The sequence below is a fragment of the Typopeltis vanoorti genome, chromosome 26 (assembly GCF_054136105.1).
Source record: "Typopeltis vanoorti isolate ZY-2024b chromosome 26, IOZ_Tvanoo_1.0, whole genome shotgun sequence".
Classification (NCBI taxonomy): domain Eukaryota; kingdom Metazoa; phylum Arthropoda; class Arachnida; order Uropygi; family Thelyphonidae; genus Typopeltis; species Typopeltis vanoorti.
The window spans coordinates 9311261-9338530 of record NC_143574.1 but is presented as its reverse complement, the minus strand read 5'-3'; the positions used below and the strand labels follow the sequence as shown (position 1 = coordinate 9338530).

Here is a 27270-nt window from a genome sequence, read left to right as displayed (position 1 = left end):
ATCCCTTATAACTGTAGGATTTTGAGCAGATCTTCTCTAGATAAGCTTTATCATGTGTGTTTTTCAGATATACAAAACCTAAGTATACATATATAAGTTTTAACACGTTCATTGCAATCACGCGATATCGCGCGATGCGAGTTCTCACCAAGCGGCCGATTACGCGTTATCGCGTGGACGTCTCTAACTAAATAAAAAAATTAAAAAAAATTGGCCACCACACGAAATTCCAATTTTCAGCTTGGCAATGAAAGTGTTAAACACATGTGTAGCTCAGTGAAAGTACGCTTGCATCCTCTGCACTAGGCCGCCTGAACAAAGACTTAATTTCTAGTCTAGTCGTCGACTCGAATTATTCTTAGTCTTTCTTCGACCGGTTCCCGAGTTAGTCGATCTCTGACACAGGCAAGTGGGTTGTTCTTCCCAGAAAATCGGGTTTTTCGTCCCATAAACTCAAGACAAACATTATTTCAGACAAAAACATATTTTGCTAGGATCAGGTACCCAGAGATAGCAGCACATGTATGTCCATCTCTTCATCGACGCTTATAATTAGTAATAGTCATGGGCCAGCTATCTCTGTTAGCTACTGATGAAGATTGAACTGGCTGCTCTGTCTCCTAAAGCTAGATAGGGTTAAAAGGCCATACCTATTATCTATTGGAGAATAAAAGGCATTACCTCATTTTTTTATATTTATATTATAATCCCATTTACTAGCTATTTGTCCACTATCACATTTTATTTTGTTGTTCCCCAAAGAGAGTAAGAAGAACTCTATTAGACTTAACTAATTTGGTTTGTAAACTGTGCAGCTAGTATCTATGGGATATCTGGGTTCAGAGGTACCAATGATTTGTAAAACTATGGAGAAAGAGTGTGGTAAACAAGTGCTGCCATATCCTGACCTAAACCTTTGCGATTGTATTGTTTCATTAAATAATGTGCATTTTATTGTCTATTTTCTGAAGTTTCGAGATTGAAAAGTCGAGTTTTCCTGAAATACTGCATGTCGGCACCAAAGTCGATTGACTCGAAAAACCGGCCGAGAAAAGGCCTAGAAAAAACGTTTCTAGTCACTGGCTGTTTGTCTTAAAGTAAATATTTGATTATAGTAACTTACATTTATTCTGAATCCGCTTGTTATTACCTCAGTTTTTCTTCCACAATTTTTCTTAGAGACTTCTCAAGCATGCTTGCACAAATCTCACCAGAAACTGATTAATAAAATTTCTGTGCAATCCTGACATTTAATTTTGTTTCCATCTCTTATTATTTGGGTACATTAAAATACTCTTAGGATACCGAAATTATCTGTTTTACCGAAATAATCATAATTCAAAAGGCCTTTTGAATTATGTAATGAAGAACTGTAAAATGTATTGCTTCGATTTTTGAAAATCCTGTGTAGCCATGTAGCAGTGATGTTTGCATCTATACTGCTAGACCACCCAAATAAAACCGTTCTCGATTCGAATCTAGTCACTTAAGAGCGGAAACTTTTCTCACCTTTTCTTCAACAAGCTCCAAAATTAGTCTATCTCTGGCATGGGCGTGCGGATGAATGGTTATGCATTTCTTCATCACTAGGAACCGATACACCAGGTCTGTAACAACGCCCCGCTATATATTTTGTTAAACTCCAACTCACACCTGATTGATTCAAACTCACTGACACACTAATATTGAAGTCATACGTCTCAACTCTCACCGGATCCAAGTCACCAATATGAGGTCCCAATATATATTAATCAAGGCAACAAACTCTACTTCTTTGTTTCTGATAATCCTAGCATTCGTGTACAAACATAGTAAGTAATTTGCTTGCATGCACTTTTGCATACTCTGGTCTGTGATCAGCAAGACACAGTTTGACAACTTCCAGATCTCTGTTCTTATTTAGTTCCTTACATATGCAGACATCTTTAAACAAGCTTGATAGGTTCGAACCGGAAGAATACCATATCGTTCTCTCTTCATAATCATTTTCATAATAATAACTATTACCATCATTATCACAGTTACCTAACATTGTCGCTCTTGCACACACACACACACACACACACACACACACACACACACACACACACACACACACACACACACACACACACACACACACACACACACACACACACACACACACACACACACACACACACACACACACACACACACACACACACACACACACACACACACACACACACACACACACACACACACACACACACACACACACACACACACACACACACACACACACACACACACACACACACACACACACACACACACACACACACACACACACACACACACACACACACACACACACACACACACACACACACACACACACACACACACACACACACACACACACACACACACACACACACACACACACACACACACACACACACACACACACACACACACACACACACACACACACACACACACACACACACACACACACACACACACACACACACACACACACACACACACACACACACACACACACACACACACACACACACACACACACACACACACACACACACACACACACACACACACACACACACACACACACACACACACACACACACACACACACACACACACACACACACACACACACACACACACACACACACACACACACACACACACACACACACACACACACACACACACACACACACACACACACACACACACACACACACACACACACACACACACACACACACACACACACACACACACACACACACACACACACACACACACACACACACACACACACACACACACACACACACACACACACACACACACACACACACACACACACACACACACACACACACACACACACACACACACACACACACACACACACACACACACACACACACACACACACACACACACACACACACACACACACACACACACACACACACACACACACACACACACACACACACACACACACACACACACACACACACACACACACACACACACACACACACACACACACACACACACACAGATTCTCTCGATTCCTCTCATCAAAATTCAGTTTCCCTGACTCTTTCTGTTAGGTCTCATCACTTAATAATTTCTCAAGACTTCTAATGCCAAATGCATTCATGTGTAGGCCGTCCCTTTCATACAAATCCAATCTTCCCTCAAATTCGCTCAATCCAAACATACACACATCCAAAATTTTGCCTCCAAACATACACACATCCAAAATTTTGTCACTGTTCACTCTCGCTTCTTCCAACAACCTTTTCATATCATTTCTCATACTGAATGTATCGCTAGCTGTCATTGGTACCTACCAGAATTGCGACCTCTTTTGCATTTATTTTTTGTTTCTCAATTGCTTGCGTTATATTTGTAATATTTATTCATGGATAACGACATTATAACCGTTCCTCAATGGATGTTTTATGATAGAGTCACCATACCAAGTAACATCCTTTCTTACAATCAACTTTACTTACCAGATTTTGTTATTACGCACTGACCTGATTCCGTGCATTATTTTCCATTTTGCTGCTAAAGTATTTTTCATTCTTCCTATGTTCCTGATTTCGGAATTTAAATTATATTAAAATAGTACAATAACAATATGTTATGAAGACACTGAATGCTCTAAAAACATGAAAATCCACTCTAATACACTATAAACACACTACTTTTCTCAGAAATTAAAAACACCAATTTTACACGAGTGCTAAATTACACCGACGATACTGCCACCTGCACTTTGATTCCGTATCCACGATCAGTAACACGTCAGTTTAGCAGGCTTAAAAAAAAAGATAAGCTATTAACTGGGAAATTTCAATCAGAAAATTTACAGCATGAATATAGAAATGTGTTTTTTCAGCTTAGTGTAGAAGCGAGTGGGAGCTTCCAAAATTGTGCTAACGCCTCGTACCAGAGGGCATAAATCCAACTATGAAATTTGGAGGTTGCTGAGTATACCATCTCTTGACTTCGGTGACGTGAAGAGATGGTAAGGTCGTGTTTTCTAGTTTGGCCTTTTTCTGGTTTGGAATCACTGTTTGTTGTCCACAAACATTGAGCTCCAAGAAGTATCTGAATATTCTGTACAATGCAATGCTTCCCACTCTGTGGCGTTTCTACGGAACTGACCACTGTCTCTTCAACAAGACAATGCACCATTTCATAAGACTGCTGCTGATGTAATTGCTTTGTTTGTAAATATACGAGGATGGTCTGAAAAGTTCTCGGCCTATGAAAAAACGTATTTAAAGAAAAAATCAGCTAATGCCTTTTATTCCCTTATAGGGAGTAGGCGAGGCCTTTATACCCTATCTAGCTTTTGCAGACTGAGTGGGCAGTTTAATCTCCACAGGTAGCCAATCAGGGATAGCTGGCCCCTGTCTATCACTAATTATAGCAGCCAAAGATGAAGAGGCTGGCAAACAAGTGCTGCCATTTCTTGGTACCTAACCTTAACAAGATATGTTTCTATCTGAAATAATATGGATACTATAGTCGATTTCTTGAGTTTACATGATGAAAAACCCAAGTTTCTGTAAGGAAAAACCCGCTTACCCATACCAGATATCGACTAACTCGGGAACCGGTCGAAAAAAGGCTTAGAAAAAGTTCCTACAGTCGGCGACTAGACTTGAACTTAAGTCTAACTTCGAGAGGCCAAGCACAGAGGACGAAAGCGCTACTTCCACTCAGCTACACGGCCCTTATTTCAAACCTATTTTTATTTTTCAACATAATTTCCCTTAAGACTAATACGTTTATTCCAGCGATGCTCCATCATCATTATCCCGTCCCTGTAGTGGTTCTCAGTATGATCTGCAAAATACAATGCTACAGCTGATATCACCTCTTGATTCGAAGAAAACGCTGACCAGCGAGGAAGAGTTTTAGTTTCCGGAAGAGATAGAAGTCAGAGGGAGGCATATCTGGGAAATAGGGTGGATGTTCCAACAATTCATAGTGCAGATCCCTTAATTTTGCATTGCCAAAACACCATTGTGGGCAGGTGCATTGTATTGATGAAAGATGATGTTTTCTTCTAAACCAGGTCTTTTCTCACGAATTTTTTCGTTTAGTCTGGTTAAAAGATCGGAATAATGTTCCCCAGTTATTGTTTTACACTTTTCAAGATAATTAATAAACAAAATGTCTTTAGCATCCCAAAACACCGATGTCATGACCTTTCCTGCTGATGGAACCGACTTTGCCTTCTTTGGCGCTGAAGAATCGGCTTCTGTCCACTGTTTTGACTGCTGTTTGGATTCTGGTATGTAATGGCGAATCCAAATCTCATCCATAATAATAAATCGACGCACAAAATCAGTCTTATTCTTGTTAAAACGCTCCAAGCACTCTTCAAAGATTTTCATGCGAGTGCGTTTTTGATCTGCTGTGAGCAAGCGTGGTACCCGTCTTGCGCAAAGCTTTTCCTTTTGTAATTCTTCATGCAAAATATATCCTACACGTACTTTTGAAATGCCTATAGTCTCAGGAATTTCATGCACTTTGACTTACCGGTCATCCAATACCATATCGTGCACTTGGTCAACGATCTCTGGTCTTGTTACATTTTTTGGATGTCCTTCACATGGATTATCTTCAAGGCTGGTCCTGCCATGTTTAAACTCAACAGTCCATTTCTTAACTGTTGAAAACGAAGGAGAAGGGTGTCCATAAACCTTTATGAACTTCGAATGAATTTCTTTTCGCGTTAAACCTTCTTTTACAAAGAATTTTATAACTGCACGACACTCAATTTTATTGAATTCAAGGGATACAGACAATACTTTTGCTTCAGGCAGCAGTATAAAACAAACTACTTGATAGAATGACTTGCAATTTCACATGGATGCTTATGAAAGATGTGCCAATTTAGAAAAAAATCTTTTGACGATAGTGTTGCCATCTATGGTCGAGGTCGAGAACTTTTCAGACCACCCACGTACAATCCAGCTACCCAACCAGCGAAGTCACCATCCTAGGTGACCTGAATGTCCACATCTTAAACTTCTCCTCTTCTCCAACACTACAGATCAATTTAGACGTTATGCGGAAGTTTTTGCTATAATCAACGCTATAATTTTGCTATAATTTTACGATTATAATTTGTGGAATTTTTTAATCGATACCGAGGGGAAGTGCCCCTTTCCCCACCTGCAGACGCCCATGACCGTGGGATTGCATTTTAGCGAGGGCTAGAATATTAGTCCTATCTAACGTTTGGAGAGTAAGCGGGCAGTTCAATCTCCACTGACAGCCAATTAGCGATAGTTGACCAAAGTCTATCACTAAGTTAATCGCCACGTAGTGAAGAGACGGGTAACAAGTGCCGCCATCTCTTGGTCCCTAACCTTAACACAATATTTTTAATTTCTGAAAATAGCGTGGTTCGACAGTCGATTTTCTTGAGTTTACAGGACGAAAAACCCAAGTTTTCCAAAGAAAAAACCCGCTTGCCTGCCAGAGATCGACTAACTCGAGAACCAGTCAAAAAACTGGCTTAGAAATGCTCCTCTAGTCGGCGACTACACTTGAATCCAATCTTCATTCGTGCGATCAAGTGCCGTGGAGGATAAACGCCACTTCCACTCAGCTACACAGGCTATAAGTTACGAAATTAGTGATCATTTTAGTTATTTCACATTAGCTACTTAGGTGGCACTTTTTTTTTAGAATTGTGAGTTTTCTTCCATTTTCATGACACAAATTTCTTCCAATAATACACTTCCACATCAATTTCGTCACCATTCAAGGCATCAATACAAACATTGATAAAATACACCACCACCACCACCTACAAACATAAAAACCTGATCTCCTTTCACTAGCAAAACCCCAATTGGCATCCTCCACACCCACAGTCATTTTCCTTCATGATGCATTCCGCTAAAAGGGAGGAACAAACATGTACTTTTGTAAAATCCGATATCCTTTATCAAAAGCTATCCGACCTGAAACCCCTCTTTTTGATCTGCTCTTTCTCAAGACTTCTTTATATAACTTTCAGTGCCTTCATTTCCTGCCTTTACAACTCTCCTAACTATAACAATAATGCGGCCCTTTTTTTGACTACTTATCACTCAAAACTGATTACCCAAATTATGATATTGCCTTCCTAGTGGTCTTAAGGGTCCATAACACAAACTAGCTCAATATACCAACTTCACAGATCAAGTCAATGAGGAAGCTGGATCATTTGCTATCATTCATGACATGTCATTAATAGTTCACCAGAATACCAGACAATCCTCGTCATTCTTCCAACACTTTTGACATTTTCTTTTCTAGCACTCCATCCAAATACACTGCCGATGTCCATTCTCCCCTTGGCAACTCTGAACAAAATTTTATTCAACTCTCCTTCTCTACGCTTCGTCCTCCTACCAGTTAATCTCAACCTCACGACTGTACCAACTGTAATGACTTCCGGAATTTTTATGGCTTTCATTCATGGAAAGATTAATGCGTTCGCTCTCTTGATCAAAACATCTGCATTGAACTAACAATAAAATTTCCTCCTGCTGAACTGGCAGTCGAGATTTCTGGTCCCACGCTAAGGCTGTTGGGAGTAACTGCTGCTCTTCTCTGTTCTCACCTATCTTGCATCCATGGTAACATGGTAACCTCGTGCAAGGAAATGGCGGGCCTCTTGAAATTAGTTATTTCCTCCAACACTTTCTTAGACGACCGAGGCAAATCAACTCAGACACTAACCACCAACACTCCACTGCATGCCTTGTCTGAAATTTTACCAGGACATCAGAAAGCCCTGATTAATCTCGATACTAATAAGGTTCATGGTCCCGATGATATTCCTCCAACTGTTTTCAAAATGTGTGTCTCAGAATTAACATCCATCTGTATCGTCTATATAAGCCTATATTCGACTGGTACTTAACCAATAGCATGGAAGTTTGCCTACAGAAGTCAAACATTTAACTATCATCCCATTGCTCTTACCTTGGTGCTTTCAAAAGTGATTAAGAAGGTTATCAATATCCCACTTCTTCACTTTTTTAACCTGGAAACTCATGAATTAACTAGCGATCAACAATATGGATTCCGCCATTCTCTTTCTATAGCTGACCTCTTCGCTAATCTCACCCACCTTCAGACTATAGAAAGGTGGAGAAATCCATTGTCGCACTTGATACTTCAAAGGCATTCGATCGTGTCGGACTTTGAGGCTTTCTGAACAAACTACTTCTCTCCTGCATTTTGCAATTGGAATGCCAGCTTAGCTTCCTCACTGGTCATTGCATATCATGGTGAATTGGTTCCTCTCATCAGATTCTCTTACCCACTCTCCTCAAATGGCGTGAAGAAAGTAAACTACAATACCATAAAAACTCACGCCTGCCTTATTACCCGCAAGACAGATCCTATTTCAATCCCTCTTGCTTTTTCTATGTTCCAATTTCCCTTCTTGGGCTGACTATCACATTCTGATTATCCTTTCACAAACAAATTACATACATAGCCTCCTCAGCCTAAAAAAGCTTGGGTTTTTTTTCATTCAAAACATTGCTTCTCTTCCTCTCAGCTCCCTAACACTTCATAAATTTCAGTTCCGACCAACCTTGGAATATTGTTCCACATTTGGGGTGATGCACCCAAAACTTCCTTAGAAAATTTGCATCCTAGAAGAGATTGTGTTCCAGATCTTTCTAGTCAAAGTACATTATCGATTGAGCTCTGAAGGTTCTGCAATAATGCAAACTATTCGAAGATCATGTCCTTAGTGAAATAGAAGGCAGTATATCCAGAGTGTCAAGTAGTTACCTCTGCTACTTTCATTTTCGGGCTGGACCAATGGCGAATATAGTCAAGTGGGGAAATCCACAAACCCCCGAATTAGGATGACCAAATTAAAAGGCTAATTTATTGATTTAAATGCAACATTAATTAAATTAAATTTTATCAAAATGGTTAGCAATGATTATTTGTCCTCGGTGTCATAAGACTTACGGCCGACCATGAACAAGCTGAGAGAATACAGTTCTATGATAATTCAATGCGTGTGTCTTCCTACCCAGTAGGAAGAACGACTATCCCTTAGAGAAAGATAGGCTAGGATATCGTCTACTGGATGTGTCAAATAATAAAAAAAAAAGACTACAAATTTGCCAAGGGCTCCAAAAATTGCTTCGAAACTGTTGGTATTAATTGGTCAGTAATATTTACATTACTGACTAATTGTGTTGGTAAGTAATTTGGGGTATAAATTAAAATAAATTTTCAAAGAAAACTTATCCTACAAGACCAGTTACTGGAATCTTAAATGTAACACGAGCGGATGCGTGCGTTGATGGATGTGTGGTATGTGCTTGCACTTCGCTATAAGTGATGATTCAAGTAAATAATAACGAAGGTTTACTTTTTTCGTACTCAATTTTAATAATTCAACAACTCAAAGTGCATAACTTTCAAATAGCCAATTCATTTAGAACACAAAACTGCTCCTGAACAGTGTCCAAAAGAACGAGAATGGTCCCTCGCCGTTAATATTCTTCGGCTTCTTCCTCTTCGTCTTCGTCCATCCCATCAATCGAGTCCATTCCAACTTCTTCGTAGTCCTTTTCTAATGCTGCCATATCTTCACGCGCTTCTGAGAATTCTCCTTCTTCCATACCCTCGCCAACGTACCAGTGGACAAAAGCCCTCTTTGCATACATCAAGTCGAATTTGTGATCCAATCGGGCCCATGCTTCAGCAATGGCCGTAGTGTTCGATAACATACACACTGCTCTAGGAACTTTGGCCAAATCTCCTCCAGGAACAACCGTAGGTGGTTGATAGTTAATGCCCACCTAAAAGAAAATAAACACGGATTAATGATATTTCAAATTTAGATATGTTTTAGCAGAATAATCATATATGTTAGATATAACCACTAGTTAACATAAACAAGTTTTTATCTTGTATACTGATGCATAGTAGATATGATAAATATGATTGTCGTCGTGGCAGAAGCGAAAAAAATTTTCTCAGGTTTCAATTTGTGTTGTTTAAATTATTTTTATTGCTTATAATTGATATATCACGATTTTAATGTGTACATAAAAACATTCAAATCAATCCATAAATCCGCAAAATATTAGGCAACATTTAAACAACTGATTATAACTATATAGGCTAGTTTCATAAGTTTCGTATTTATAAGACAACTAATTTTATTTGTTTTTCTTATTTATTTCTTAATCAAAAATTAATATCATTCCTCAATGGCGATTACAGTTGAGGATATTTCAATAATATGCGATGACCTAGACCAGTCCCATTAGAGCACGGTTGTCATGATAAATGTGACAGCATTGTTTGGCCTACTGACCTATTTAGTAGCGTTAAAAATAGTACAGGATGGGGCAAACAGTAGCAGAATCTTATTGTCTTCCAAGTAATATTTTTATTTATGATGGTCAACAGCTATGATTATGGATTTATTTTTTATTATGCATTGTTGGCTTTAGCTCATTACCAATTGGGTTTTATTGATTTGCTTCAACGTTTAATTGACATATCATATGAGATTTTGTTTTCAGGTATGAATAAGAATAAGTTGTATTATGGAGAATAATAATAATAATAATAACAATTATTATCGACAGACCTCCATGGAGTCAAGAGACTGATTGTGAGAGGTCCCACTCTAACATGCACAGCTCATCATACTTCAACTTAAATGCATTCACTGTCCCTGCACTCACCATACACTCAGGCAATGCATTCCGATCACCTACCACTCTCCATGCAAAAAAATTTACTCCTCACCCCTAGTTCACACCCACCTTACACAGCTTCCAGGAATGGCCTCTAGTTCTCCGAAAAATCTCATTTACGCTAATTTGGAAATTACCCCTTACCAACTTATGCGTCTCGATCATGTTTCCCTCTTCCTTCTATCCACTAGGCTTTGCAATTTACATTCTCTCAATCTATCCTCACATTTCACAGACCAGAAACCAACTTAGTCAATCGTCTCTGAACCTTCTCCAACATCTGATCATCCTTTTGAAAACCTGACGACCAAATGCACAGTAATCCATATGCAGCCTGATCAAAGTCTTGTACAATGGAACAATGCAAAACAACCTTACTTCTACACGTCAGTGTTCTCCGTACTATTCCCATAATCCGTGTTGTCCTCACAATTTTAGCAAAATGTCCACGAAATTTCAAGTCCCGAAATCTCCTCTAAAATATCCCCACCAATCCTATACGTGTATCCCATCTTTGCTTCCCAAATTTTAAAACCTCACACATTGCAACATTAAATTTATATTCCCTCACACTAGCCCATACAGACAAGCTATTTAGATCCTCTTGCAAAACCATAGCTGCTCTACTTCTCATAGCCCTTTCCACATACAAATTAGACAACAATGGCCCAAAACAGACTTCTGGGACACACCACTAGTGACTTTTTCTCTTCTGGGATATCACTCCCTCCAATACGAAACTTGCTAATACCTAACAGACAGCCAACCTCCAATCCAACGCACCAATCTCTATCCAACCCATCTACTCCAGTTTAACTACTAGTTTGTCTTGTGGCAGTTTATCGAAAGCCTTTGCAAAATCTAAATTTACTACTGTATATGCATCTCCCTTGTCCAATGTATTCTTCACCTTCTAATAATAAGTAAGCAGATTGATAAAACACAGTCTTCCTTTAGCAAACCTATGCTGTCCATTAAAGAGAATTCTGCTTCTGTCAACCCAGTTCTGAATCCTTGTCCTCACTACCATCTCTAACACCTTGACCAAAACTCTATACAAGATGATTGACCTATAATTCGAAGCCTTAGTATTATTACCCCTTTATGAAGTGGAACAATTTTGCCATCTTTACACTCCTTTGGAACTTGGGCTAATCTAAGACTCTTGTTAAAAATGTAGGTTAAAGCTTTTGTTAACTCTCTGGAACATTCCCTTAAGATGCGTGGTGATATACCATCAAGTCCCATGGTCTTATTCAAATCGAGTTTACTCAATTCCTCATATGCCTCCTGTTCATTCACCATCACTGGTTCCTTCATGATGATAGCTACTTCTCTCTCAAGTTCTGATTACGATATAATCACAAGGATGGAATATTTTAATGGACTGATCATTGAGCTACTATATCCTCCACTGGCCATATATAAAAAAAACACTCCTAGGATTTCTTTTAACAATATTTTCTAACTGCTGCTCATACTGTACGTTTGCTATCCTTAACAAGTGAGTCACGAAGTCCGAGTTTGAAGTTATGCAACGCTTATCACATTCACATCGATAATGACAAATTGGACTGGTATGGATGAGTTCCTTCCATAGATACCTGTTTGTCATTATGAGGTCTATAGATACTTGTTATAGATACCATTATGAGGACAATAATCCCGCAATCAACCACCAAAATATACGAGTTTTTCACGTTTCATTTTTATTATCCTTAATACTGAAATGAAAGACTGGTAAAAAATTTATCTCTACAGATATCGTTAATTTGAATTACCTTAAAGCCAGTAGGACACCAGTCGACGAACTGGATACTTCTCTTTGTCTTAATAGCAGCAATTGCGACATTCACATCTTTTGGTACTACATCGCCTCTGTAAAGCATACAACAGGCCATGTATTTTCCATGACGTGGATCGCATTTCACCATCTGATTGGCCGGCTCGAAACATGAGTTTGTAATTTCTGCTACACTCAACTGTTCGTGATATGCTTTCTCTGCTGAGATAACCGGAGCATAAGTTACCAGTGGGAAGTGGATCCTGTAATAAAATAAAAAAATCTATATATAGTATACCTTGTATATCACACAAATACAATATTAGATAACCATAACTATTCTCTCAACATTAGATCCATTACTCTTCTACCACAGATCCGAGACCGTGGTCTGGCAACTTGCCAAGAAGAGTCAATTCATGTTGAAGGGGGGGGGAATAAATTGATGCACGAATTGGTCACCAACACGCAAAATCACGTGCTTTATACGTAAAATTTTCCAACTGTTATACATACAAAATAGTTACCACTTTAAAAACTACAATGATCATAAAAGAGAAGTTAATTTTCCGACGTGTAATAATAAACAACTCATTCCACAAGACGTATTGATTATCCTATTATAGGAATGTATTCTGCTTCTTCTGACAAGTGCAGAAGTGACTCGTATATGTGGGCGTACAGTACTTACTAGCAATCTTTCTAAGTATGCTATGGCTACTTTTGTGGGTGGTCCTTTGGGCGATTCAGACCACAATTTAGTGTTGATTTCTTTTCAGACATAACAAAACTGATGTATTTGTTCTCGTGGACAACATGTGGATTAGATCTTTGCCAACAAATTATCGTCATATCCAGAACTTATGAAAGGACAGAAATTTTGCATCATGTTCAAATGGGAGATATGCTTTTTGGTCTTCTCTAGCCAAAGTTATTGGCCAAAACGTTTGTCTTACTGTACACCCGCCTCTTTTACACGTCGATGGTTCCAGTACATCGTTAGCTCCACACACAAATGCGAATCTCCTGACTTCTTAATTTTCCAAAAATTCTTGCGTAGAATATCTTGGTAAAATGCCCTCCAATCACAACGTTCAATGGCTTCTTTAAATTCTATAGAAAAATAGGAAGATTTTTGTTCAGACTGGATATCAAAAAAGTCTCCTGATGGCATTTTCATAATTGTACTTGGGCTCTAAGATCAACTCCTGTTCCCTGTAGGCTTTTTATTCTTTCATATTCTGCTAGTGTCTATATTTGTACCTGGAAATTTGCTCATATTCAATCCATTTCCCGGAAGAGCGATATCTTATTAAACTTTTCCATATGCTATGGAAAAGTTCAAATTATCTCCAGTGGTCGCTCTTGGCATTTGCTCGGATTTGGCACAAAGGCCGATTAAATATGCTTCAATCACATGATCAGTCTTCTACAATTGATTTGTCACATTTCTCTTAGAACACACATTAGTGTGTTCTGTATGATGGTGGTGGATCTTCATCCTATGAAATGAAGGCAAAAAGCCTATAAATAACTTTACATCACGTGGTCCATCTTCTGTTCTGTAACTAGTTCGTCAGCTTTCTCTCTGGACACACATTACTTTGTGATGGGTGGATCTTCATCCTAAAACCTGTAACGAATATTGGTAAAGGCTTTGTTCTTTCACTTACTCTCTTCATTGTATGGATCAATGACCTTTAGCTGACTGCGAATCCAATACACATAGTTCTGATTATGATATATACAATGCATGTTTCTTATTTAAGAAGCTTTGCACTACAAACATTACCTGTATTTCTGGATTATAAACTTGTACAGTCTGAAATTATGATCTTCGAACCATTTTACAATGCGATTCTGATAACCTTATTAATTTCAATGCTAGTCTATGTACACTAAGATAGAACTTGGAGGTTGTTATCACGTCAAGAAAAACCAATTAGCATATGACTTCTCTGTCATATGCTAATTGACGGATCTCTGATGCAGAGAGTTGGGGAAAAACGGGGAGAATATTGCTGATGTATTTCCAATAATCGGGGTCTGTCTCTTTTTCTTTTTCCATCTGTAGGGGCGTAGAGGACCAGCGCATCAAAGAGTACAGAGGGTGGATGTCTGAGAGTTGGTGGACGAGTATTTTATTTGGTTTCTTTGAACAGTGCTGACTAGAGGATCTTGCTGGGTTTCATCTAATATAGTAGAGGTGGGACTGTGGTCTTCCCAGGTACATACATATTACAAATGAGGTAGAGATGCTCGTTTTCTCTGCAGCTTGAGGAGATTTTTTCATCTGTGAACAACTATTAACAATTCGTTTGATTAATCGCCCATCATATTAATTTACTCCATTCTATTTCACACAAGTTCAGTTTTTGCTATTCCCATTTTCTACAAACATGTCTAGGGGCACTGTTCACCAGATTTGGCATCAATAATTCCACCACGCTCTTGTAAGTCTTAAAATGTGCCCAGCAACTATTTAATACCCTTTCTGAGTGTAACTCCAAATTCTTAAATACAATACAAGCAATAAACTTCATTTATTCCTTGTATTGTAGTCCTTTGGAATGAGTGTAATCATCAAATACAATATTAACAAGTTTCTTTTTTCTTCTCACCATTCTACCCATCCATGATACCATAGGTTGAGCTACTTGTCGTAGATGGAATTGTCATCATGAATAATAATACCAATGGTCTTCAAGCGTCTCTGCAAGCATTGAGGGAAAAATCACCTATTCAGCACAGATCTGTAAGATATTCGTATGTAGACAAAGTAGAAGTTTGCACAATGCGAAGTTCCCACCGCACTAGCCATAATATCGTGTAAATTATGTTTTTACTATAATAAATTTAGTTTAATCCTTTATCCAAGTGTAAGCAAACAAAGTTTGCGCTTGAAGTATCTTCAGGACTGAGGCAACTCGTGGTAAAGGTGGGCCAAGCTCTCGTCATTCCTTGTCTTTGTATCTCCCATAATGCAAAGCACATCTCCTTGCAGACATGTATAATACTATGCATTAAGGGAAGCCAATACCCAGACCGGTTTCGACCTTTATTGAGGTCTCGTCAGTGGGAGCCAGACCCAGAGGTGGTGATCTAAACTGGAAGCAATGGAGAAGTTATCTTTACCTATACGAGTTGTTAAGATTTATTGTAACAACTTATTATTAAGGTGAAGATAAAGAATATGGATAAAGAAAGATAAAGATAAAAAAGAAGATAAAGAAATAGGTAAAGATGACTTCTCCATTGCTGCCACCAGCTCTGGGTCTGACTGCCACTGACGAGATCTCAATAAAGATCGAAACAGGTCTGGGTAGTTGTCCTTCCCTTAATGCATATCATTATACATGTCGGCAAGGAGATGTGCTTTGCATTATGGGAGATACTAAGACAAGTAGTGATGAGAGCTTGGTCCACCTTTACCACGAGTTGCCTCAGTCCTGAAGATACTTGAGGCGCAAACTTTGTTTGCTTACACTTGGATAAAGGATTAAACTAAATTTATTATTGTCTAACCAAGTCAAAAAAACTTCCAATATGTTTTTACTTATTCTCAAAAATATGGAGTTTCATGTCCTTTGAGTAACTATTTCTTCCTCTATGCTAAAAAACTCATGCATGTTGAAGATGTTTTCTTTTCTACTGGGAAATATTTAAAGAAATACCTGCATTTCGCGAAACGTTCTGATAGTTAACATGTTTGTATAGTAACTATTAGTCCATAACCGGCGTATCTTTACAGTTTGTTGCACGATAGTTTTTACCTTTAAGGATACTTACTACCTTCCATGGAATATATTCTGACAGAGTCTTCCTCTAGAAATTAATCTGCTTTGCTGTTACTAGTGAACAGATATCGGGGTGTGAGCTGTTGCAAAATGAAAATTATATTCTGAAATTCCTTTTAATTTTTTTTTAATTAAAGTAATTCACAAACTTCAAGCATTACTGTTCAATTCCAATGTGAAATGTGATCACATCTGAAGTTGTGTAGCGTTAGCCAATGCTTGATATCAAGAAGGATATTAATTTTAAATCGAACCATTAAGTTTATCGAAGTCATGTCAAGTTAATGAAAGTAAATTCGGAATTGGTACGCCCAGGTTGTCTTCGCTGTTATAAAATATTTACAGTTTGAAAATGAGTTTCAAACAGAGACTGCGATTGACTTTTGTGTTAAACTTGGTAAACGTTTTAGCGAAACGCATCAAATGATTCAAAAAGCATACGGTGATGAATGCTTATCCCGTACTCAAGTTGACGAGTGGTTTAAGCGATTTCAAAGTCGTCGTGACACGCTTGAGGAAGACGAAAAGCCTGGCCGTCCAAAAACTGGACTGAGCGAAGTTAACATCCAAAAGGTGCGTGATTTCATCAAAGAAAACCCGAAATCGTCCGTGAGATTGATTGAAGATGAATTAGGGATTCCGAAATCAACTGTGCACAACATTTTGACCGAGAGTTTGGGCCTTCGTAAATTGAATTTGCAATTTTTCCCCACAAGTTGACCGACGACCAAAAAATGTATCGAATTGAACGCTGCAAGGACCTCATTAAAACTACTCGTAAGGACTCAAACCTCCTTGAAACAATCGTTACTGGTGACGAAATGTGGTGTTTTCAGCATGAGCCCGAAACAAAGCGCCAGCGTGCTGAGTGGAGACCACCAGAAGAGGGGCATCCGAAAAAACGTTGCTTGGGGAAGTCAAAAGTAAAGATGATGCTGATTTATTTCTACGATTCCAAAGGCATTATCCATAAACAAATTGTTCCGCCTGGCCACACTGTTAATAGTGAGTTTTATCTCAAAGTTGTGAAGTGAATGATAGAAGAATTCTTCACGTACATCATGAATATCGTGACGTCCGAGAGTTGGTCAAAACACACTGTCACTCTTGGCATTATAACTCGGCTTCCAATGAAACAAATGCCATAAACAGTTGACACAACACTAACGATGGTTGCCGCTTTCGACAACAAAAAGATACAACAGGTGGCGCCACTAGTTTCTTCTATTGTCGAAAAGTTCGGTTTCTTTTTGGACAGACGGTGTAGTATCATGTATGGGATAACAAGGAAAAATACTACTGTACTGGATTTTCCTTCAATATGATAAAGCTACAAAATATTTAATTGATCAAAAAAAGTTTCATATTTACCTGGGATAAGGTACCAAATTTGTTTGAAATTCTGTCAAGTCCACATTTAGAGCGCCATCAAACCTAAGAGAGGCAGTGATAGAAGAAACGATCTGACTGATTAACCTATTTAGGTTGGTGTATGTGGGTCGCTCGATGTCAAGATTACGGCGACAGATGTCGTATATTGCTTCATTGTCTACCATGAAAGCACAGTCAGAGTGTTCCAGGGTAGTATGTGTGGTAAGAATTGAGTTGTATGGTTCCACCACTGCTGTTGACACCTACAAGGATGAATGCTGTTAATATACGCTCAATACAAAGTAAAGAAACTAATGCAAAGTAAAAACAGTAATCCATCGCGCCAGATAAGCAAGTAATTTATACTTATAATGAATGGCATTGAACTCCTCACGTGATCAGCAATAAAGGTGAAATCTGAATGACTTTTTAAACAGCTGAAAATGATCGTTTGAAAACGATGATTTCATTACTCCAGTATTAGCAAACAGGCCAATAAAAATACGGTGAAGATCGAAAGATATTATCACTAATACGTTGGAAGGAATTTTAAGTGTACTACTAGGGGGCGGTTCGTGCATAGGCACTGCGGTACTGCAGCACCCCCAATTTTTCTCGATATATAAATATATTTAGTAATTTATTTATATTTTGCTTGTAATATTTAATTTTATCATCAACAATCCTGTACAATTCTCTTATTTTGTATAAAAAATAATAAAAATCCATCTTGTAGCACTTAGGAGGGCGCTAGCAGCACTGTGTTTACCACAGTATCATATTGCTACGCGCGCGAGCATATCACGTCATAATGAGATGCGAGCTAATAGTGTAATGCGGCACTATTCCACTGTTGTTTATATGCAGTTTACGCCAGTAGTAGAGTGTTCGTAGTGCTTATCGTGTTTACCTCGTCTCTTTAATTATTTGGACATTACAATTAAAGGATTTAATTGTAATGTCCAAAAATTGTAAATCCATTCCTTTAATTACAATTAAAGGAATAGATTTTATTTTTAAGTAATTTTGAATTATACTAAACTGTATACTTTTATCGATAATATTTTTTCGTGTTTAATTTTTACCATAATTTTGATATTTTACCCAAACACATATACATTGTACTTACAGTGTGTATGTATATTTCGAAAGTTGCAGCACTCCCACGATTTCAAGCCAGGAGCCGCCACTGTGCACTACATTAACAAAAAGATGCGTTTACCCTCGCGGGTTATCGTTTACGGAACATAACTGAAATTGTCTGAAAATCAATGAGCGCAAAGTCACATATGCTTTTATTTATTCAGTTCGGGTTTTATTTGTTCTGAGAAAAATAGACTTCTGATTGAAATTTAAGCAGTTGATCTTTCTTTGCAGTCCTCAGTAGTTAAAGTACTCCAAAAATGAAATAATTAATAATAATGATTTATAAATAATTAATGAAATCTTTCGCTTGTGTAGTCTTGTGGTAGATTCTATTATACGAAGCGTACAGAAGAAAAACATTGTAGGTTTGATTCAAGAGAAATTTCTACTCATTACGCTAATAGCTCGCACCTCACTATAACGTGTATATGCTTGCGCGCGTAGCAATGACACTGTGGTAAACACAGTGCTGCTAGCACCCTCTTAAGTGCTATTAGATGGATTTTTATTATTTTTTATACAAAATAAGAGAATTGTATAGGATTGTTGATGATAAAATTAAATATTACAAGCAAAATATAAATAAATTAATAAATATATTTATATATCCAGAAAAATCGGGAGTGCTGCAGTTCCGCAGTGCCTATGCACGGGCAGCCCCTGGTTTTAAGCTCAGCAAAATCGGCCATTTTGTAAATTATAAAGAAAGGTAATATATATCGCTAGTATTATAAACATACCTGAGGGGCAGGATAGACAGAAAATTCAAGTTTCGATTTTTTGCCGTAATCGACAGAAAGACGCTCCATAAGAAGAGATGTGAACCCTGATCCCGTTCCACCCCCAAAACTGTGGAAAATAAGAAATCCTTGAAGTCCTGTACATTGATCTGAAAGTTTGCGAATTCGATCTAGAACGACGTCAACAATTTCTTTCCCGATGGTGTAGTGACCTCGTGCATAGTTGTTAGCAGCATCCTCTTTACCAGAGATTAACTGCTCTGGATGGTAAAGTTGGCGATAACTTCCAGTGCGAACTTCGTCTGAAATAAAAGATTTCTAATTCTATTAAAATCGAATTAAATTCATTCTAATAAGTTCTATTCAGAATCAAGAAAAATAGTCATGAAAATCCAATACTATTAAATCAAGTTTTCTAACTTTTCCAAATTAATTATTTATATAATAAATAATCCTATAATTTGGAAAGGCATGTCTTAAAAATACAACATTTCACAGTCGATCGGCATAAAGTGTTTTACATGAAACCTCAACTGCAGCATTTGTACAGATATTTCCCAACAATTGAGAATTCGTCTGCTACAACTAAAAGTAGCAGACGAATTCTCAATTGTTTCAGTTTTTTTTTAACATTACGTGTTCATAATTTTTTTTATTTGAGTTCATAATAGGTAAAAAGAATTTTAGAGAAGGGGAAATATTCATGTAAATAAATATATATATATTACTATTATTACGGGCGACTCCAGGGAGTCCTTAGACTCATCGAGGGAGGCCCTAACCATCATGTCCACAAAACCATTCGACATTCTCACAGTATCTATCTTTGCCTTGAACTTATTCACTGTCATAGCACCCACAACAGATTCTGGCAGCTTATTCCACTCATTTACCACTCTAAAAGTAAAGTATCCAGCTCTAACACCCTTGCCCAGCTTCCATAGATGTCCCCTAGTTCTCCCACCACCAGTCCTGATCTCAAAAATATCCTCTGAATTAATCCTACGGAAACCTTTCAGCAATTTGAATGTCTCAATCATATCTCTCCTTTTCCACCTATCAACCAATTTCTGCAACCCACAAATCTTCAACCTGTTCTCATAAGGTTCATTCCATAGACCTCCTATTATCTTGGTCACTCGCCTCTGGATCCTCTCCACCTCCTCCCCATGAAGAAGAAACCTAGGTGACAAAATCTGGGTACAGTAGTCGAGATGAGATCTTATCAAGGCTCGGGACAGAGGAACAATAACTTGCTTGTCTCTGCTCGTCAAAATATTCTTCAGCAACTAAGTGATTTGATGAGCTGATTTAGCCAATTTTGCAATGTGTCCCCTAAACTTCATTTCCCTATCCACCAACACTCCCAAGTCCCTTTCCTCATCAATCTCCTGGAGTACAGTTCCACCAATGTGGTATACTGCTGCTAATCTTTTCACCCCAAAATGCATAACCTTACATTTTGTCGCATTAAATTGACATCCATTCTCCTTAGCCCAGAACTCCAATCAATCCAAATCATCCTGTAAGATTTTGACATCTGCATTCACTAATTCCCTACCCAACTTTGCATCATCAGCGAACAAATGAACCGTTCCTCTCAGATCCTTCCCTATATCGTTAATGAACAAATTAAACAACAGTGGTCCAAGAACAGAACCCTGTGGCACACCACTAGTCACAGGCCATCTTTTGGATTCTACTCCTGAATAAACTACTCTTCGATATCTCTCCATCAACCACCCACCTATCCATCTCACCAACCCTATATCCATTCCAATATGTTGCAGTTTACGGATTAGAATTCCATGTGGTATCCTGTCAAATGCCTTTGCCAGGTCCAGCAGTATCACTGTAAACCCATTTCCCTTATCCAGTTCAGCCGTCACCTTGTTATAAAACTTGAGCAAGTTACTGAAGCATGATCTACCCTTCACAAAGCCATGCTATCCCCCGTACATTATCTCATTTTCATCAATCCTTTCCTGTATTTTTCCCTTGACTACTTTCTCTAAGACCTTGACAACGACTCCTGATATGTTAATCGGTCGGTAATTTGCAACAGTAGTCTTGGATCCTCCTTTATGCAGTGGAACTATTTTGCAACCCCTTCGGGACTAAACCAGACCCGAGACTCCGATTAAACAACATGGTCAAGGGCACTGATAATTCGTTAGCTGCTTCACGTAAGACCCGTGCCGGTTTACCATCAAATCCCACAGATGTATTCACATTAAGGTTCTGTAATAGACTATTCACCTCCACTTCATTCATCGCAATTCCCGTATAAACTAATGGTTCCTTCATCCTTTCAGTGTCACCACCTGGATGATATACGCTTGCAAAGTGCTCGCTCAGTAACTCCACTATATCGACTGATTCAGTGACCTCCTTACCATTGGCATTCCTTAAAATCATTCTGCCGTGTACAGTTTTTTTTTTTTTTTTTTTTGCTTGCAGCATATTTAAAGAACTGTTTGGGATTCTCGTTAGCTTGCATAGCTAGTTTCCTTTCATAGTCCGCTTTTGCTTTTCTTACCACACTCGTTACCCTTCTGGCCTGCGCTTTATACCGTTCGTATCTTCGACCGGAAGAATAGGCTTAGAAAAGTCTAAGTCTAACTTCGCTCGAAGTTAGACTTAGTTTCAAGTCCAGTGGCCTGATTGAAGGAACTTTTTTCTAAGCCTATCTCCAAGTTAGTTTATCTCTGGCACGGGCAAGCAGGTTATGTCTCTCTGTAAATTCAAGAAAATCAACCGCAGAACCCACATTATTTCAGACAGTAACATATCCTGTTAAGAGTTAGGTACCAAGAGACGGCAGCACTTGTTTCTCATTCTCTTCATCGGTGGCCGCTTACAGTTAGTCATGAGCCAGCTATCTCTTAGCTACCGATGGAGATTGAACTGCCCACTCAGTCTCCAAGAGCTAGATAGGATTAAAAGGCCTCGCCGACTCCCTATAAGGGAATAAAAGGCGTTAGCTGATTTATTTATTTAGTATTCTATATTAATAAAATGTTCATGTATGCTAGAAAATAAGTTCATTATTTATTATCGATACAAAAAATTAACAAAAAATTTGAGATGGATATATTTTGCTTATCTGTTTTTGTTTACATCAGCTATATATACTGCATATATTTTACAGATTATATGAGTAACTCGGGAAGTAGAATTAATTGTCTCATATTGCAAAAACAACACAGTTTGCACTTCACATAGATTGGCGACTGAAACATCTGTCAGAGCGAGGTAAGTATGCTTTGTGCGCTGAGGCAGTAAGATATCAACGAACTGCAAAATGTGTTTCAAATCTGCGCCCACCCACATCTTTCTCGTTTCAAAACTTATGTAATCGTTAAAGGCTGTCGCCGCTATAGGGAACGTAGAAAGTGCTAAAAGTTCCCATCCAAAAATCATTAAACTGTTCTCGAGTCTTAGGAGACATTGGCCATAAGTTCTGGAAAAGAAGGCGGACATAAAAACAAAATAATAAATAAATAATCATAATAAATAAGGTTTCCATCCAAACAGCTTATCCGTATTAAGAGAAGATATCGCGCTTTTCCAAAGTATTTAAAAAAATCCAAACCAATTTTCGTAATCATAAGACTAATATACTAACCTACTACAGTAGGCTCTAAGTCCACAAACACCGCTCTAGGTACGTGTTTTCCAGCTCCAGTTTCGCTGAAGAAGGTAGTAAACGAATCATCTGAACCCCCTGTCGTTTTATCGCTAGGCATCTGGCCATCAGGTTGAATTCCATGTTCGAGACAATACAGTTCCCAGCAGGCATTGCCAATTTGCACTCCAGCCTGCCCGATATGAATACTGATACATTCACGCTAAAATTAGGAAAAAGCGATGATTAACTAAAAGACAGGAGAATACTGCTGATCAAAATTATGAATTTTCTCGATATCCATTTTTTAAATCCTGTTTTTAAATTAAATACGAATTTATAAATTTTCTCACAGATATCTATACGAATATGAGATCTTAACTGCCTTAAGGGTTTAAATGTTTCACATTTTATTTAAAATTTTCGAAATCAAATTCGGAGGTGGCAGTGTGATGGTATGGCCCTGTTTCTTCTAGGAACTCTGTTTGTGATTTGTCAACATGAATGTCACTAAACCTGACTGGTGTTCAATAGGCTTCAGATCAGAACTATGTGGAGGCTAGGCAAGTATAGTGACGTTCATGTTCACAACTACGGAGCTTCGAGTGATGTCAAGAGACGTCACCCCAGAACCTAATTATATGCATCCAGCATCCAAGAAGAATGGTCCAAAATTCCCATTGATTACTATCGCATGCTTGTGCAAAGTATTCCCCGTATGAGATTGCTGCAGTAATTTCAACGAAACAAGGTCCTATATTTATTAAGGTGGGTTCCATGGCTGTTTGTTCCTCAGTATGGTGTCCATTGACTTCTTTCCAAGCAGTGTACATTGAGTAGGATAAAATTTCAATGTAAGATTATTTAGGCTATACGAATTTGTTGGTTTCTCTCGAAAGAAGGTAAAAATCCATGTGGTTGAATATCTCATGGAGTCAATAAGCAAGGACTTCTTAGGAGTGAAATATCAAGAGGATTACTTCCTTGATTTCTTAGCTCAATATTTACGACTTTTGCTCGCATTGACACACCGATAGAGTTTCAGATCATGTGATCTGTAATTAAGGCTGAATATGCAGGTCATTAAGCTCTTACGCGAGATGAAATCGAAGGACTTGCCAACTTTTCTTTTATGTTTGACATACAGATGCGGATTGACTAGAATGGCTGCAATTTCGATCAAATTAAAGCCAATGTCCGTTAATAAATGAGTGTTCTTTCAGCTGTGAAGAAAGAACGGGTATGCAAATGCGCCTTTAGTTGATAAACCCTTGTTATACTGGGTTCTCGTATTGAATTGCATACGTGTATAAGTGCATCCAAACTATGGTTAAAGCCAATCTGAAGCAGCTAGTGTAGAATAAAATCCCAAGTGACGGTACTTAGCATTCTCTTAAAAAAATCACAACTGGTAGTCCATAATTCCATAAATAGCTAAGTCATAACATCGATGATCATCCAAAGATTTACACAATTGAGTGCTTTATTTCATATCAAGAATATTAATATTGTACTAGGGACAGATCAATCCTGACAATTTATGCAAAAGGATAAGAGCCTTTGCAGCTCAATGAACACAAACAACACTTTTGGATTGAAAAGACTTCGGTAATCTCATTCAGAAAGCGAAGAACCTTTCTCGGCTCTAATTCGATTTCTTTGAGGTCAAGTTACTTGGCCATCAGGAGCTGACCCTACCAGGGGAAGATGAAAGAGACAGGATGGCCAACCGGCCGATGTTCGTAGTTAAAATAGCAAACAAAAAGTTCGATTTGGGTTTCATCCAATATACGCGAAAAGTATCCATATTTAGAAATGTTCACCAATATGAGTAATTGCAAGGGTTGTGATCATTACGGAGATTCCGCCTACCCACGAATAAGGGTTTAAATATACATAATAGGCAATGAATTAGAAAAATATGAATTGAAAAAGGGAGCTCTTGATAATTTCTTATATCTATAGATTATAATTTCTATTTCTATAGATTATAAGAATAATCTATTCTTATTCTCTGTTCTTTTACTACTACTGGCCTGTTATCATTTCATCTGATCCCAGTTGGTTTATAGTTATGCATCGTCACAGTTTTGTTTGTTTAGAAATTTTGCAATTTATTTGGTTAGAAAACATTCTTAGATCAGTGCTCATGTGTGCATTATTTATCAATTCAATTTCTTCTACATTAATGAAAAAAAAAAATCAAATGGATTTGCCATATTGCGTCAGCTTCATTATATGCAATGTATGAAATTCAAATATAGCAACTACATTAGCAACCACGTACAGGAGGAAATTATTCTGCACAAAGTCCACTGTCTGTGAATGATCATAAAATTTATTACGAAACAAGTTTTCAAGTCCATCAAGAATAATTACTTCTAAAATGGAACGATAACGTTCGCAATACATTAAAAAATGTATTGCTGAGTTCTAAAAGTGGACCATACTCATTGTTCAAACTCGTAACCTTCATAAGCTGCGAGCGACTTAAAAATGTCAATTAGTGTAGTTAAAAACTAAAATGATAAGAATTTTTTAATTAATTAATTTCTTAATTAATTTTAATTATATAATTCATTTATTTATTTGCAATTACTTCTTTTATTTATTTTAAATGAGGAAATAAGTACTCGCATATTGTAATTATCACGATATCAGCCATTTTAAAAGATGCATCCGGGAACTTCGTTCTCATACACTAAGTCTCCTTCAGTTACTCTAGTACTCGGTATACAAATACTGCATGCGCAGTAGAAACTAAAAACATACAATTAATTCCCAATTGTGCATTTAATTTTCCACTTCAGAGCAAAGCAAACTGGTTTCAGCTATAATTTTTCAAATATGATGAAGTAGAAGTTGGAATCAGTTTCTACATTTGACATTATATATATAAAAAAAAACTAATTATAATCACAATATGTTTTCAAAGAACTATACGTTCCTATCTAGCCAACAATGGAGGAAAAAAGAATGCAAAGTTTATCGTTTGGCCAAGCAAACAGATATATACATTTAGACAGAACTTTTAATTCAAATTTAAAAAACCGTTGCTTGTTTTGTTTTGATACAGCTATTTAATACTTGTATAAAACTTTGTGATATCTTAATTTTTTCTGTTCCTTTTATATTTTTACCTGTATATTTGCTTTTTAACTATTCCATATTTCTTCATCTATTAACTTTATTAGAAAATGTATTAATTAATGGGAAAAAAAGGATGGTTATTAAAACTATAAAAATACAACTTACCATATTCACAAATTCAAGTCGCTCGGCGAGATTAATAAAAACAGAATGCGGAAACTTTGGGAGTATGGGAGAGAAGTTCGTGAAGAGGAGAGATGATGGCTCCGCGCACGAACTGGTCTAGTGGGAGGCGGAGGTGTTTTCATCTTTATCTGTTCCTGAGTGCGCCATCGACCGCTCTCGGTGTCTATTGGATACGAATCCAGTGATGTCATAATGCAGCTATCGCATAACGTCATGACCTGCACGTTACACGTACTTTGAATTGGGCGTGGCAGTCCGCATCTGGGATAAAAAAAATCGGTTGCTTAGAATTAAAAAGTTTTCATACACGTGTGATGAAAATAAATGTTTGATTTTGCTTACTTGGTAAAGATGGGAGATAAAAAATACTTGAGGAATTCGACTGCGAATAATTGAAACTAACTTCGTCTATTTAATTTTCGTTATCAGATAAAACATACTGTGAATGTACTGGTTCCTATATTTTCAATTATAGCAGTAAAATTTCCAAGTCACGAACTTTAATAGCGCTATTATTCGTTGTCATGGAAAATCGAACTTTGGCACTCAACGTAATATTCATTCACGTGATCAAATTAAAAACATTCTTACACTGCAGGTATCATTGCAGATAGAAAATCATATTATGGAAAATTCACAAGAAAAAGTCATTCTTAAAATAATTTATTCTTGAATATCAATATACGTACTCAAGAACAGACGTATTTAAACAAGGGAAAGTTTTTGATACAGGATGGGGCGCTGTGCATCA

The 27270-nt window shown here is 37.7% G+C and overlaps 1 protein-coding gene across 1 annotated transcript; it reads right to left on the bottom strand.

The window, feature by feature from the left end:
- Window positions 1-9431: 9431 nt before the first annotated feature.
- On the bottom strand, window positions 9432-26652 carry LOC150092306 (tubulin alpha-1C chain-like). The gene is made up of 6 exons (XM_090414978.1): window positions 26499-26652; window positions 23244-23466; window positions 19616-19917; window positions 17730-17992; window positions 12560-12824; window positions 9432-9869 (listed from the first exon to the last, which is right to left on the bottom strand). Exons 1-6 carry the CDS (start codon window positions 26499-26501, stop codon window positions 9561-9563), a joined length of 1365 nt encoding a protein of 454 aa, XP_090271104.1. The 5' UTR covers window positions 26502-26652; the 3' UTR covers window positions 9432-9560.
- Between the last annotated feature and the right edge of the window lie 618 nt (window positions 26653-27270).

What these genes read in the sequence shown, in the direction of transcription:
- LOC150092306 (XM_090414978.1), bottom strand. An exon ending in CTTAGAGCCTACTGTAGTAG is followed by an intron (nt 19,918 to 23,243) that starts GTTAGTATATTA and finishes CTTTTATTTCAG; the next exon opens with ACGAAGTTCGCACTGGAAGT. An exon ending in GGTGTCCTACTGGCTTTAAG is followed by an intron (nt 9,870 to 12,559) that starts GTAATTCAAATT and finishes ATTTTCTTTTAG; the next exon opens with GTGGGCATTAACTATCAACC.